The sequence below is a fragment of the Candoia aspera genome, chromosome 3 (genome assembly GCF_035149785.1).
Source record: "Candoia aspera isolate rCanAsp1 chromosome 3, rCanAsp1.hap2, whole genome shotgun sequence".
Taxonomy (NCBI): Eukaryota; Metazoa; Chordata; class Lepidosauria; order Squamata; family Boidae; genus Candoia; species Candoia aspera.
Window position 1 is genome coordinate 48,913,997 of NC_086155.1, and position 16,203 is coordinate 48,930,199.

A 16,203-nucleotide genomic window follows, 5' to 3' on the forward strand; every position below is an offset into this window, starting at 1 on the left:
TCATCATGGGTCTTTGTGGGTTGTTTACACGTAAGTTGCAGAGAATGTTTGGGAAACATCTCAAGCCATATTTTTAAATAACCTAAGGTTCACTACATGTAGTTAGCATGCTTTTCTAAAATATATTTCATGTGAATTTTCAGACCAGTTACCACTGCCTTAATCCCAGTACATTGCCATATTCTCATTTATAAGAAAAGCTGAATATGAGAAAGTAAGTTTATTGTATGTCTGTTGAGTTAAAGCAAGCATATAAGGTTAGTAGGATTGAGTTATAGAGGTTTCGTGTGAATGTGGAGTTGAAGATTGGTTGTTAAGTATAAGAGTGGTATATAATGGAAGTGAAACATTTATGGGAATAAAGGGAATGTTTAGTGAACAAAAAGCACTCAATTGCAGACAGTTTGAAACTCTTGTGTTCCTCAGCTTTCCCTTCTTTTATGCACCAGATGCTGTCCAGTCCTTTCTTGATCTTTCAACACTATTTGCTTCTCCTGGAGGCAATCTTAGTGATGCCTTAGAGTCACCCATGAGGCAGGTAGATCATCAACTATAGCAATGGAATGACAAAGAAGCTGAGGAATTCACTGGCCATATGTTCTCATTGGCTACATTTAAAAAAATAAAAAATGTATATATGAAATTGCTAATTATACCAATCCAAGACAATGCACATATCTAGTTTGAACCTTGAACATACTCAGACTTTAACTTACTGAGTTACATTAAGTGAATTGGTCAAAAGAAATAATCAGAGTTGTTCCAAAAGTCTTAAGCCGTAATTGATTCCATAGCCTCTTCAGGAGGGGGAAAAAAAGCCTCCTTACATTTTTCATCTGGAAGTCACTCTCTTTAATGCAGCCTGAAGAGATTTCTTTAAGATGGTTTTGTTAAGGTCCAGAGCACATGATAACTGGTGCTGGTGGCCCAGCATGATCTAGAAAGGAGAAACAAAATACAGGCTAATTCATGCTAGTGCAGATCACAAATCTTTAATTACCTTTGTCAGGTTAGTTCTGCCATTTTCCTGCATTCCAGTTCCCTAACAGCAGAAGTAGCCAAGCTTTTTTATGTTAAAAATCACATTCCCAGAGGAGTTGCAGTTCTGCACTACTGATGATAATTAGGGCCTCTTTCTCAAGAGAGATCAAAACTAATGTTATATAGTAAATTAAACAAGCACCACTATATATGCCAAGTTACTAAAACAGATTCACTACACCAGTGAAATGGATGACCAGAATGGTCATGTTCCATCTCTCTTCCATATTTTGGGGGTAATTACTCACATCATTTTGATATTTGGTCAACAGAGTCAGAACCAGCTTTGCATAATGTACTGAAGTTTCAAATGTTTGAGCCATCTGACAAAGGTTAAGGACCAACACATTGAAGAGCTCACTAGACAATTCTACCTGAAAAGAGAAGATGATAGAAGTTGAGGGGGGGGAAACAGTATTAACTGTCCTAAAGTATGTTCCAGTTGCTTTGAAAATATTAGACCAACATATATGGTCAAATTCTCACCACACCAGTAAAATTTTGACCCATGGAAGGTTCCTTGGATGCTAAACTAACCCAGACCTTAGTTGGCTTTGCATTACTGTATATATTTACATGGTGGACTTGAGATATTTGATATTTGTCAGAGAACTACGGCATACTAGATTTGAGAGGATAATCTTTAGCTATCCCACAGATACAATTTATTCAATTCCTTAAATTTAAGAAGACTTAAAGGCATACAATCACCTGTCTTTCCAGCAAAGAATGCACAACTGTGAGAAGGTCTTCTGTCCATGGCACTTTTATAATATGACTGCAAAGTAAAACAGAAATGGGGAAATCAAAAGAATGGAAGACATAATTAAAGATAGATGTTCTGCCAGTCACCAAGACATATGACTATGTTAATTATCAAAAGTGGCTTATAACAACATTAGTTGGATTGGTGTAAGATGCTGTAATACCCTTGAGTATCATGTAGGTGCTCCCCAATTTACACAAATAAGGAAATTAATCTGGAAGTCACATTTAACCATGGATTCTTGTTAACACAAACTGATTCTAGTTCACATGTAAAACTGGCTACAGAAGACACATTAGAACTGTAAACTTTAAATTATTAAAAACCTTTTAAATTAATTCAAAATGCATTTTAACTTTGACTACAGATGGGAAGCATTATCTATGGGATATTTGCACAATCTACAAGTAAGCAATTTTCTTAAAATACCAATTTAATCATGTGCAAATTGATGTCTATTTAAAACTCATTTGGTTAATCAACTACTTTTTTTAACTTAAAGACAACATAACAAGTTAATAAGTAGATAATAAATAGTAAGTAGAAATAAGAAAGGGACAGGGGAAGATGTTTTTGTTAAAGATTGACAACATTTAATAGTATTTTTGGAATATGCAAATACTGAGTATTTGAATACTGAAGCAGTATTGTTTATTCTTGTGGATGCCTTCTGGTAGAACCAGGATGGGTGGCACAGCTCTCCTGATCCTTCTTGATCTCTCAGTGGCTTTCAGTTCCTTCAATTATGGTATCCGTCTGCAGTTATTCTTCTCCTTTCTCCATGGTTGGTTCCAGTCATTGTTGACAGAAGGTGAGAGATCAAACCCACATCCCTCAGTATTCCTCAGGGTTCAATGTTTTGCTCACTCTTATTTAATATCTCTATGAGGCTGCAGGGTAAAGTCAGAACAGCCAACGGCATGGAGTCAGGTGGATGATACCCAGTTGTACATCCTGACCCTTAGTCAACCAAGTGATGCTGTTGTGGCTCTGCCTCAATGCCTGGAGGCTGTTAAGATCTGGATGGGCAAGAACAGGCTTACGCTCAGCCCCAGTAAGACTAGGCGGCTGTAGATTCAAGGATCCTCTGTTCTCAGTGATTTTCCAGCTTTAGTTCTAAATAGAGTTGCACTTCACAGACTGTACAGATACATAATTTGGGAGCTCTTGCAGACTCATGGCTAGAAAGACCTTTGCACACATCTATCTCCTGTGCCATTTCCTGGATTAAGAGACCCTTCTCATGGTCACTCACACCTTTGTTACCTCTCATTTCAGTGCACAGTTCATGGGGCTATCATTGAAGACAATTCAGAAGCTACAACTCATTCAGAATGCAGTGGCACAAGCATTTATGGGCACACCTCAGTTCACCCATGTGACATCTTTACTCCATAAACTGCACTGGTTACCAGTTGGTTTCCAAGTGCCATTCAAGGTGTTGGTTGTCAGTTATAAAGCCTTAGGGCCTATGTATTTATAGGTTTGCCTCTCTCCAATTATTTCTGCCCATTCAATATGATCTGGCAGGGTGCAGTCCATCAACAAAACAGTGTCATCCTATAGGACTTCAGAGGGATGCCTTCTCCACTGCCATTCCTGCTGTCTGGAACAGCATTGCCCCCAAGTCCACTTAGCCCTGACCCTGCTGTCTTTTAGGAAAGCTTTTAAAACTTAGCTTTTCCAGTAGACCTTAGGCCAGGGTGATTTCTGATATTTCAGCTGTTTTGTATTTCCCTAACATGGTATCCTATTTTTTCATTTGTATTACTAGTTCTTTTCTGACTGTTTTTAATAATGTTTTTTAAAATGTTGTATGTCACCTTGAGTTGTTTTGCAGTTAGGTGGCTTATAAATTGAATAAATAAATAAAATATAGAAATGCCTTCATTGGTGAGAGTACTGACCTATACATAATTGAGAGTAAGGAAAAGTTTAATAAAAGACGTACATCAGATTAGTATTTTATAAAGGCAAACCTATATTTACTCTGCAGTTCCACATGTACTGTACATGGAAGTAAACTCTATTAATTACCTAGGATTAAACTTCACAGAAATCATAGGATTTGTAGATATGTATAGGATTGTATTACCAGTCTGCAATTTGTATTCATATAAAACCATAACAAACTTTTCACTGCAATCTCCTGTGTCACATGGTAGCAACTGAACATTCTGGAGCCTCAGACAATAGCCAGGGTGTTCTCTGTCTGAGATTGGAAACAACGGAGTCTGATTATGATTTCAATACTACATTTGCTTTTCCATTTACCTGAACACTAGCCTCACACATTCTGGTTCCAAACACTCCTCAATTAGCTTGCATACCAATCTCAATTGTTCAAGGCCTGCAAAAACCAAAACAGAATATTTCAGAAGTCTACTTTATGTCATTCAAGAATCACAAAAATGTAAAAATGCCCTTGAGTCAAGCTTGTTTCCTAATGACTGCAGCTATAGTTGTTTGGCTAACATTATGGAAATGGTTTTCCACTGCGTTCATCTAGGATTTTTTTCAACTTCCCAGTCTTGCCAATAGCTCTGGAATTACCAGCTATCTCCCATCTAAGTACTAGCCAGGGTCAATCATGCTTAGTTTCCAGGATCAGGCAAGACCAACTCGGTCCTACTGGTTGCCATTTCCCCGCTAGCATCTTAATCCAGCCACTACTGATGCAACATAAAGCCTGAATTCATTATTCTTGTATTGACACAATAATAGGTGAATGACTTTACAAGATGATATAAGTATCTGGAAATTGCCTAAGAGCATTCCAAAGGATATGACAGGGAGTACAATAAATATTTTGCCATTTTAATTTGCCCAATGCTTTAAACAATAGCAGAAGTTTCCAAGACTGAAAACTGATTTAGGTCAATCTTATGGATGAAGGATTTTTTTTTAAGTTTTAATTTATTCAACAAAATATTGCAGTGCATCGCTATCCCAGCTGGTCTGTTTGTGCGAGGCTTGAAAAATCCCTACATTAAGCACACAACCAAGGAGCCACAACAGAGAAGCCACAACAGAAGACAAAATCATAGGCCCTGGTAAATAAATGGTATTATTTTTTGCTGCCAGGGTGTTATCAGTGAGAGAACCTCGCCCTTGGGACAGACAAGACAAGAACTGTAGCTGAAGAACTCATAATACAGTTTTGTTTTGAGAAAAGTACTCACGCAAAGCAAGTTGGTAAAAACTAGGCAAACACAAACCCACTAAAGGGTATTTTGACTGTTTCCTGGGAAGTCTGGATATATACAGGGGATGGAAAATTTCAGCCTCCTTTCCAAAATGATATACAGATTGGATATCACCTTTATCCATATGAAGAGTTTGTTTGTGGAAAATACAGTTTTCTCTCACACACTGTGCAGCTATCTTAAATGAAACAAATTATCTTACACCTGGTATATCTTTTGCTTATTTTGCTTACTGCTTATTTTCAACATTAGCAAGTCTTGCTAAACTATCAAGTGCTTTCCCTGCCTCTTTCTTCATTTTTTCTTTTTTTTCTGATGAATTAGGAGGATACTCAAGTTGATTTCCCTACCCAGACTGATTATTTCCTCGTATATTAATCAAATCAAATCAAATCAAATCAAATTTTATTTTACAGCCAAAAGGCCCGGTCCTCTTATATTAAATGTCACAACAGTTAATCTACTACAAAGCTTTGGAACTAGATGTAAAAAGAGGAATTGTGAGAGCCTAAAACATTTAAATTGCTTTGTAATTATTTGCTTTGTTAATTATCCCATTTTATTCTTTTGTCATTCATCATTCCTGTTTTGAACTGTGCACTATTTTTTTTATTTTTCACACAACATTGCTCTATTTATTATGAAATTACCTGTTTCTATTCATTCTACTCTTTTACTAGGATGTTTCTATAGTAAGCATTTCTATGGTTGTCATCGCTTTTCTCCTTCCTGCCCATTTGGTTGCAAAAGTGCAAAATCAGACCCCAGATTATAAAAATATCCTACCAGAGATGTGTCTGACTTGGACTTTCAGGCAGCCTCAAGTCCTTCAGGAAAATTTCAATTTAGACAGTCTGAAGGAAGACATTTCAATCTCCCTGCTTACTACATACTTGCTTTCGGTTGTCCTTTTACAACTTACACTCAATACAGCTGCAGGAGCCCCACAGGGCAAGCTCCATCCTCACCTGGCCAGTATCCCCCTCTTTATAATCTCACATTTTATATTTCTGAATGTTGCAAAACTCATCCAAGTGAGTCTCCATTCTGACTCTAGTCCTTCAGCACGTAAACACTTAATTTATTTCTCACTATAAACTGAGCCTCAGGCAAAACCAACTAGTACTTATTTAAAGAAGAGTTATAAGCTCACCTTGCCCTGGAACTTGCACAATAGAAGCAATTAAGGTGCAACAGACTGGGCGAGCATATTTGGAGCAGAACATCATCAGGGCAGTTGTGAGAGGCCAGGAAGCTGGCTCAGTCAGCAAAAGAACCTACAGATAACGAAGCAGAGAGAAAATACATACTGCCTAGATAATAAACACTGGCTAGGTTTACATACTGTACTAAGCTACAATTTAGTTAGTGATTGAGTGCTATATGCTTATAATTTAGTGCTATATGCTAACTAAGCCACCATGGCTTATTTCACAAACCATGCCTTAGCCCAAAGTATCAACATAAGAAATAAGAGACGCTGAAAGGAAGAACAAACACTTCAGATTGTTTTGCTTGATGTGGGAATGACTTTACCAGAGATGATCCCTACAAAGGCATTCCCCTGCAGTGGGAAAGTGAGACGGAGATATTGGCATGCAATAAATGTCTTCATACACATAGCTGCCTGTTAGACTGTTGTGTATTAAGGACAAAGAAGTTATCTTGTAAATGTATTTAGAATTGACGCTAATTAAATTATGTACATGTTCTTGAATTGATAGTTTAGTGTTATCACTTATGGACAAATTGGCAAACTTGTATATTTAATTTTTAAGCAGTAGTCCTCTAACATATAATATGCAGAGCAAAAAAAAAATAGCCCTGTAGCAACATACAGAGAGAATGCCTCCATCTAATTTAAAATTTAAATGTATATTTGTAATGAGAAGTAGGTATGCAGAGAGCACATGACCATCTAAGGGATGCATTACTAGGCTAGACATTACACAGGAGATGCACATAATATTCTCCTGATATTTTTCTTTGTTTCTTAACTGAGAAGCAGCTAAATAGATGGAGTCAGCTGTAAAGGGAGGGAACACTGGAAGGACTGTTCCATATTTTTCTTCTTTAAAAAATTTCCACTCAAAATTAAGATTCCTTTCTTTGCTCAGCTTTAGAAGCTACTGATACATATATCTTTTCCCATGTATGCAAAGAAGCAGGTGGAAATAATTTTGGACTGAAAACTATTTGGATTAAAAATACTGTATCTTTCCCTCTCCTTCGCTCTAAATTCTCCCTATTCTTCCACCACCAGATTTCTCTATTCCCTATTTCCACAGTATCTCTTTAAGTGGGAAGACTCTTACTTATCCCATGTAATGTCTGTTTTGGCTTTCATTCAGAATTTTCAAATAATTTTTATCAGGACTATTTAGGATGAGATCCAAATACATGAACACTAACATGCCAAAGTATATAATCACTGTTTAAGCCAGAAGGGCAAAGTAAATGAGCATTCAAGGAGTTACTCTCACTATAAGAGCTCTGGATGCTTTCACCATGAAAATGCCAGACAGAAACATAAACTGCATTACTGATGTTTTAGCCAAAGGAAAGAGTTTTCTTCTTTACCTGTTTCCGATTCTCAATACGTACCCGAGGTAAGAAAAGCTTCCCAGCCAGGATTGCTGCCTTCCTGTAGCCAAGTTCAGGTGACAGGGCCACTATCCAGCAGCAGAACTGTAGAAGCGCATTCTCTGGGCATTCTGAGAGTTTGAGCAATGAACATAAGTCTTCCAGCTAAAGGAAAGGAGACAAAGGTATTGCTCAAGGAATCCAATGCCAAATATCACCTATATTTGCATCAATTACAAATGGGATTCAGGATTAGCCGCTTGGTTTCAATGAAGTCCTGAAGTCTAACCAAATGTTCTTACTTGGAAGCCCCTTTATGGACCTTCAAGGAAAGCACAATTTTTCACCCTACTAACCTGACTTGGAGTGCATTCGTTCAGAATCTGTAGTTCAGGAGGGGCAGTCCCATCAGAATACTGAAAGAAAAAAAAATTATAGAGATTGCAAAGAATAGAGAGTATCTGTTTGAAGAGAAAATGCAGTAACAAATACTTACATCAAACTGCATCTCTAGCAATTCTTTAAGTGTTGATATATGGTTCTAAAATACAGAAAAAAAATATCAGATAAATCACTCTTGATACCAGAGTATCAAGTACTCATTTTAAAAATCACTCTTGATACCAGAGTATCAAGTACTTATTTTACAGTACTCTGAGGATTTACATCCTCAGAGTACTGTAAAATAAGGTGTTTTTATTAATGCAAGTTTAAAAGTTTAAAAAGTAATGCTGATTTAATATATTCTACTGAAGTTTTAGGATAAGAAGCAAGCAGTTGAAAAAGAGGAAAGAACTCCTGGTTCAAACTGTACATCTGTACAAATATATCAGATTCCTGCAAACATCACAGAATCTATTTCACATTTGGATGGCTACCACCAATGTGCAAATGTAATAGGGATGAAGGAGTAATTGTGTCAAGACCTAAGTGAAGCTCGGCTAAAAGTTTTATTTCAGACCCATGGAAGAAAGCAAGACAATTTCCTTCACATTTGTTTTTTTCCTCCCATGTTTTCATCTTCCTATCCTACATCTAAATGACATATCAAAATGTCCATGTTCCGTTTTGTTCTGGCACTTCCTATTAATGAAGCAAAGCCTACAACTTTTTGGCGAAAAACCCATCTATTTGAGATGGAATACCTGAAAACCTAGACATCTGAGAAACTCCAAATGTATATAATACTATGCAGCACATTCTGTTCATTCTTCTGGTTCTGTTTTCAACTTTTTAAGCTTGTTTATTATGTCAGTTGTCAGGATCCACAAGAGGTGCATTTAGTGATTGTAAACATGAAAAAGCAGAATAAGCTGTTGTTAAGAAACTAGTAATTACTGAAGAATTAAGATATTATAATAACAAATCTCTATATAAATTATAAGCAATATATCCTAAGTCTATAAACAACTATAGTCTCTTTTTTCTTTCCCTACTTTGACTAGTCAGTCTAATTTCTGTTTGCTTGTGTGCGATTGAATTTTGCCAATTCAAACCGAAAAAGGTTTTTCTCTGACTTTTTTTTAAAATATTCCTAATGTGGATCCTAACTTCTTTGGACTACTTTTGTTCATCAAATACAGCTCCTCACAATCCTTCTACTGTGTGTCAACATAAACTTAAGACACATTATTTACTGTATTTTGTCCTGTTATGTCATGGAATTTTACATCCTTCCAGCTTTTAATACTTTTTGACATTTTTATTTTATTTTTTGCTCTAGGCAACTTATAAACATACTATACATACAGAATAAAACAAAACAAACCATTAAAAACCAGTAGCTTAAAAACCCTGAAAGGCCTGTTTAAGTCAGTCCACTCCTGAACTGCAGTGAAGGGGTCAGCCACATTTTCAACAGCAAATGTATCTAAGCCCTCCATGGAAAAAGCATAGTTAGTTATGATTTTAATTCAATTTTGTTGATTTTAATGTTTCTGTAACAAGATCTAAAAATATATATTTTTGATCTAAGAGCATAGGGTAGACTGTACAGGAAAAGGTGGTCTTGTAAGCAATTTGGGGCAAGCCATAGATGTTCATATTTATCATACTTAGAAATATCTAAAGTGTTTGCTCACCTAAAAATATGAAATACGTTTTAATCCTCCTGTCTATTTTCATAAACTAAAGCAAAAAGGACATTTTTGCTTCTTATCACTTCCTTAAAGATATATGGCTTGCTCAGGGTTGTCATTAACAGAAAAGATTAATGCAAAGCCTCACTGGAAATGAAGCCCCAGTTCTACGTATTTGTACTCTTGATTCATCAATAAAGCAAAGGAGTATAAGAATCTAGAAGAGTTTACATACTTTGATATGATCGGGAACTTCTGTTACAGTGCCATGCTTGGAACTTTGGCTGATAATTTTCTTTTCTGCTTCATCTTCTTTGGAAGAAGATTGATTGAAGCTGCTTAGGCAGTGAACATCTTCATTTCCAAAAATGTCCAGCATGAGTTCTTTCTTAGTGCTTGCTGTTTCAACATCTTGCAGTTCAGACTGTGGTTGAGAAAGTTCTGTATCCAATTTAAGTTCCAGTTGGGACCTCTTCCTCTGGTTCTCCTCTTCAAGATTCAGAGATTCTTCAGATGCTTTTCTCTTTTTCCTAATCTGGGATACAGAGTGAAAAGTATTTCCAGCTGGCACCAAGCAAGGATCGTCCAGTTTAACAAACCAGTTTAGTTTTCTTTCTAAATTAGGATTGCTGCTACCATGGGCTGTAATCTTCTGGCACAGACCTTTCAGTTGTTGTTGGCATGCATTGGATAGTAAGACTGGTGTCAAAAAGTTCCTCTCTTTCAACCCCATTTGTAGTAAATCCCTTAATCTCTGCACCCATAAATCTGGATTGGGATCTTTTCTAGATGCCTGAAGTAGACAGCTGAGGCAGTCCTTTGGCACTGTAGATTGTACTATAAGCAACAGGGAAAAGAGATTTCTTTGGCATAACACTGGAAGCAGCATCAATACTGGTTTCCTGAAATGATTATATAGAAGATGGAAAGCAAAAATACATTTCTTCAATTATTATAAGACTAAAATATTCATTATGTAACATAGTGCAATTCACTGTACAGAACACTACAGGCAATCTTTTTACTTTATTATTATACAGAAAGCCCTTATTTCCTCTAGAAGCTCAAGGCAATGCACATCAAATATCCTCTCATTTCATCCTCCTAACATCTATCCTGTGAGGTACAGGTTGGGGATGATAGATTATGTAGTAAGATGCCTAATAAGTTTCAAGATGGAGTGAAGATTCCAGCCCAAAACTTTAACCACTATACCAGCTATAATGGAATTATCTCTGAATCTAGGAATGGGAGTGGAGATTTGCAAAATGTTGAAGGTCATAAATATATTCTTTATCATCAGGCATACATGGAGCAACATCCCCCCTGCACCAAGAAACAGTTAGAAAGAAGATCAGAGGAATCAGACAGGCTCTGCCTTAACATAGTTATTGATAAATAAGGTGCTAAAGTACACATATCCAGTCTCCAAGATTCTGTAACCTGACCCCTTTTCCTTTCAATATATCTGTCTAATGAGGCTCTGTTGAGAAACTAGGCTTTAAGCAACTGTTAGGTCTTGTCACCAACCTTGGAAACATAGGACTACTGTCATAATACCTGTGTTGAACAGTCATTTTCCACCATGTTATGCTGTTGACAGGTAGAGACACCCTACTGCACTCCAGATGTTGCTATTAAACTACAACTCCTGACATCCTTCATCATTGGCCATATTGGCTGGGGGTGCTGGAAGTTATAATTCAGCAATATCTGAAGTGCCACAAGTTATCTATTGCTGAACTGGTTAAATGCCTTGTAGATGCATAAATCATACAGACCAAGCCTACATTTGATTTTGACAGACAGAGGACTTGCTTTACCATTTCTACAATCTAAATTGCCTATTAAAATAAATAAGAAAACATATTTTGAAATAATTGTATTTGGTGTAGAACAGTCCTCAGAGCCCACTATATTGTCAGTAAAAATAACTTCACACAATCACAATCTCAAAATAACTCTGACATATGAAACGAAAATAATCACCAAATGCATTTTAAAACCTAAAAAAGCACATGAGGAAAAGAGAGAAAGAGAGAAGGTACTATGCCTCATTTGCTCATGTTCAGGTAATCCTTTGAAACATGGCATCTCTTCTATCCATGAAAGCTTTTAACATAAGTAATGTAGGACCCTGATCTTTCTAGGATTCCACATTATAAAACAACTTCTTTCCTTTAGAAAGGGAGAAAGACAAGAATGGGAAGGGATATAGAACTGCTATACTAATCTTCATCCACACTTGTTCTTAAAGAAGAATTACGTTTCTTTCTAGGGCTCTTGATTCATTTTTCTAATGAGAAACGTGGCTAACTCACATGGTAAGAGTCTTGTTGGGCTCTTCAAGCACTGGCTCTTGAGAACACAGTTTCTCAGTGAAGATCTGCCAACTGAAATGTTGTCTTCCTTTTTCCAAAGAGTGTGAACGTTGAAGAGTTCTGAAGGCAGCCATGGCCCCCCAATGTCCAGACATCAGTGTGCAGAGAAGAAGTCGAGAAGAATGATCAAATCGCTGTAGCAAAGAAACCACAGGGCTATCCATATCGACAGACCTGTTGATCAAATTCAAATATGTATATACGTACACACACACATGCATATACACACACACAGATACACATAAATATATGTGTATATAATTATAACATATACATATAATTATGTGCGTGTGTGTATAAAACTTTGGATAAAAAACTCTTTTGACAGCAGTTCTTGAGGATAGTGAATATAATTTTACACATTTATTTTGTTTTAAAATGTATGGCTCAGAACTTGGATATCTGTAGGATCACCTTTTTATTTATTTAATAAAACAGAACAGAGAGCAAAAATAGAAAAAAATGTAACAAGAAGAGGAAAACTGCAATAACTATAAACTGTATATATAAGGGCTTCTTATGCATGTATGTGTATATGTATATGTATGGAATTTTACATAATAGTTTCAATAAAAGATGACCATATTTCATTGTAATCATCCATAATTAACTGTCTATAAGCAACTGATTCATAAGTCACAAGTAATTGAGGCCATAAAATTACTTAGATGCCTCCAAGGCCAAAAACATGCTGGTCCAAATTGAGATGCCAATAAATGTTGTAAATGTAAATGGTGGCAACTAACAAATGGCATTTATTTTTTAAGATAGAAAATGATAAAAACTCATTGTTATCATCCACTTGTTGATTCAATGTAAAAATCCCACCATCCATCTAGTTCTTCTATAAAACCCTGTTTGGAGATTTGGATTATGCCATGGCATCAAATGTGTTTTTCCAGAAATAACATACCAGTTTTAAAATTGATACAATAGTAACATGAGATACAGCAAAGCTATCATATTTTGAACTGAAACAGTGTTATATGTGAATATTCCAAAAGGGCCCAGGAAGGAGAATTTACACTGTGAAGATCTCTAGAATTTAGTACTAGTCAAATGCATAACAGTATAATTCAAAATGTACTGAGGTTTTAAAAATATTTTCTAGATACGTATATAGGAATTCCATGCAAGATAAAAAGTATCCTGGGAATTACACTCACATTAAGTGTGTTTATTCTGCCCCAAAGGTTAAATCTGCAGGACTACCTTCTCCCTGTGGTTTCTGCCCAACTTTTGGGATCAGGAAGAAAAGGCTCCCTCTGGTCCCAACCCTTACAGGGCAGAGGGTCATCTCCAAGAATACTACGGTTGGACTTTCTCAGCCACTCCCAGTTCTCTGGAGCAATATTCCCTATATCAGTCTGGCCTCAATTCTGCTCATCTTTTGTAAAGCCATAAACACCTGGATGTTTCAGCAGGGCTTCCGAAGCTGCCTTAGTCTTTTCTGGATGCAGATTGTGCTATGGATGTTATTTATTATGTTAGCATATTTATGTTGTTACATTTAGTTTCTAATCTTATTACTGTTCTGACATCATTGGCTTGAAATAAGCAATGTTCACCTGAGAGAAATAAAATCTATCAGAATAGTTTACACCAGAGTTTCTCAACCTTGGCAACTTTAAGAGGTGTGGACATGCCAGCTGGGGAATTCTGGGAGTTGAAGTCCACACCTCTTAAAGTTGTCAAGGTGGAGAAACATTGTTTTTCACAATCCTCCTTCCCTTAAGCTTTCAGAGAGAGAGAGAGAGAGGTTACATTAGGCCATATCCCCACGTTCAAGGTTTTACAGTATTTGACTTCCACCTCCCCTCTTGTGGGGGAGGGTGGGATTTCTCTACTTTTACACATAGTAAACTTTTACATTGGGGGTGGAGTGGAATCACAGTAGGAAGCCAGCTGTAAACATTTTAATACGATGTTGCTCTGTCAACCGTAATTTCCTGTTTTCCCTACATTAATTAAAAAGCATTGAAAAATAAATTTTAAAAGCAAAACGTTATCACGGGCCATATGTCAAAGGATGGCTACTATTATCATTATCCGCAGCAGCAGCAGCAACGTTTATTTGCCGAGCCGCCTCACCCACCTCAGCCACACCGTTACCTCGCTCCCAGCCTCACAACCGCCTCAGCCCTTGTCTTCTTCCTTCCCGCGCTCCAGTTGCCGCAATACGATTGACGGGAGGCAGCGCCCTCAGAGATAGGAAAATGTAGAGTACACCCCAATTTATACAGAGAAGAGACTTCCGAGTTCCTGATACGTCACTTCTCCCAAACCCGTCTGAGAAAGTACCAATGAAGACCGATCCGCTCCGCATTTTCTGTTACCGCTGCTGAAACAGTCGCTTTCTTCCATTTAATTATATCTCATTAACATAAAGTAGTTTATTTTATTTCTCCTTTGAGGAGCTGGCAGGTGAACCTCAGTTCTCCCCAGTGTACCCTCCCAGATCAGTCAGTATCTGAGGAACAGGACTGTCCTTTCCGAAGGCATGTGGCATGTGGTCATAATTTATTTATTTGTCAAATTTATATTGTATAGCCGCCCATCCCGCAGGAAGTGACTCTGGTCCCTGGACGTCGTACAATAAAACCGGCAATTAAAGCATTGTTCTATTCTATTCTTTCTATTCTTCTGTTCTATTTCTATTCTATTCTACTAGTTAAGGGAATCCAAGATGTTATTGCTTTCGTTTAGCCCTAGACTCCGACTCCAACCTTAGTTTTCCCCGAGATGGAAGCGGAAAGTTGCTGATATCACTCAATCACAGAGTTGGGCTTTCACTGAGAAACAGAAGTGCTGCCTCTCTTCCTTTTCGCAGCTCATGTCTGAATTTTACCTTGGAAGTTTTACGCACGGCGTGGCTATCAACTAGGAAGGACGTCTGATCCTTGGAGTTGAACATAATAAGCATCTGAGAGGCCTCCAACATGCAGGATCAGCGTGGAATTGAGCCCTGAAATGGGAGGGGCGCCTTCCTTCCCGTACTGTAAAAGCCACCTCCGGACTTGAGCCTTCCGCGAGAGGAAACCATTGGAAATCGGGAGACTAGTTTTTTAAAAAGGAATTCCTGGGTAGGGAATTCTGGGAGTTGAAGTCCGTATCTCTTCAAGTTGCTAAGGTTGAGAAACACTGCTCTAGAGCAAATGAAAGAGAAAGGGCGTGCTTGAGCGTTGAGAACTTTGAAACCGAAATCTTCGAAATGATGTGGGCATAAAATTCTTCATATCCAAGTGGAAAACCAATCATGAACAAAGTATCTGTTCCCTCCCAACGATCCCTAAAGTTTGTTGTTAGCAATGTTTTTCAGTGGAAACTGCAACGTGGACATGCTGGCTGGGGAATTCTGGGAGTTGAAGTCCACATATCTAAAAGTTGTGACTTTTGAAAAACAAAATATATGCATGCCTGTAATTCTTCAGTATTTTGTAATTGTAATAGCTTTTGGCTAGAAATGAGTTAGAATGGGTCATACATGCAGAGATTTCGTTTTAAAACATTTCTCAGGTTTTTAAAATTGACACTGTAAAAAATCAGTTTTAAAATACTGTTTTAGCTTCAGTGCGTATGTTTAGCTGCAATGTGTATGTAAACAGATGTGTACGCACGGCTTACCATACATTCTGGTTTCACTGGGATTGTTCCAGTTTTGCACTCCAGTCCTTGTTTGCACATGCTCACTAATCATGGCCTTTGTTCCATTTGACTGCTTAAAAACATGGTCAATGTAAGTACTGAATACTGTAGTATATCATTTGTGCATCAGGTTGTCTTATTACTAACGGGCTACTGTTATTATTAAACTAATAAAATTAAGATGGCCTGCTTTAAAAGGTCTTGTTATATGTATTTTTTATTCAGGCTTTTGCATTATTTCTGGAATTTGAATCACTATTACTTGGAGTTGAAGCATTCAATTATAACATTCTGCAAATAAGGATCTTTTTCTAATACTAATTTTGCCATCCTTACTTTGCAAAGACATTGAGAATGGGAGGCAGACAGAAAGGAAAGGAAGAAGTGAAGTGAGGAAATAGAAGCAACCTTACCCTTCCACTTGTGCAGAAGTCCTTTATGTAAACCATTTGGTTATTAAGATTTGTCTTATAATATTGCTTGTGTAACAGTTTAAAACAGAG

General features: G+C 37.1%; 1 protein-coding gene across 1 annotated transcript; it reads right to left on the minus strand.

The window, feature by feature from the left end:
- Window positions 1-827: 827 nt before the first annotated feature.
- Window positions 828-14,214, minus strand: FANCE (FA complementation group E). Its single transcript, XM_063297596.1, has 11 exons — window positions 14,168-14,214; window positions 11,996-12,229; window positions 9,910-10,576; window positions 8,093-8,137; window positions 7,953-8,012; window positions 7,618-7,761; window positions 6,167-6,290; window positions 4,082-4,157; window positions 1,753-1,819; window positions 1,290-1,415; window positions 828-937 (listed from the first exon to the last, which is right to left on the minus strand). The coding sequence occupies exons 2-11, from the start codon at window positions 12,217-12,219 to the stop codon at window positions 833-835; spliced, it is 1,638 nt and encodes a 545-aa protein (XP_063153666.1). The 5' UTR covers window positions 12,220-12,229; window positions 14,168-14,214; the 3' UTR covers window positions 828-832.
- Window positions 14,215-16,203: the final 1,989 nt, after the last annotated feature.

Coding starts and splice junctions, on each gene's coding strand:
- FANCE (XM_063297596.1), bottom strand. CDS start 12,219: ATGGATAGCCCTGTGGTTTCTTTGCTACAGCGATTTGATCATTCTTCT. Junction 10,577..11,995: donor CCCAACAAGACTCTTACCAT/GTGAGTTAGCCA, acceptor TAATCATTTCAG/GAAACCAGTATTGATGCTGC. Junction 8,138..9,909: donor AAGTTCCCGATCATATCAAA/GTATGTAAACTC, acceptor TCTGTATTTTAG/AACCATATATCAACACTTAA.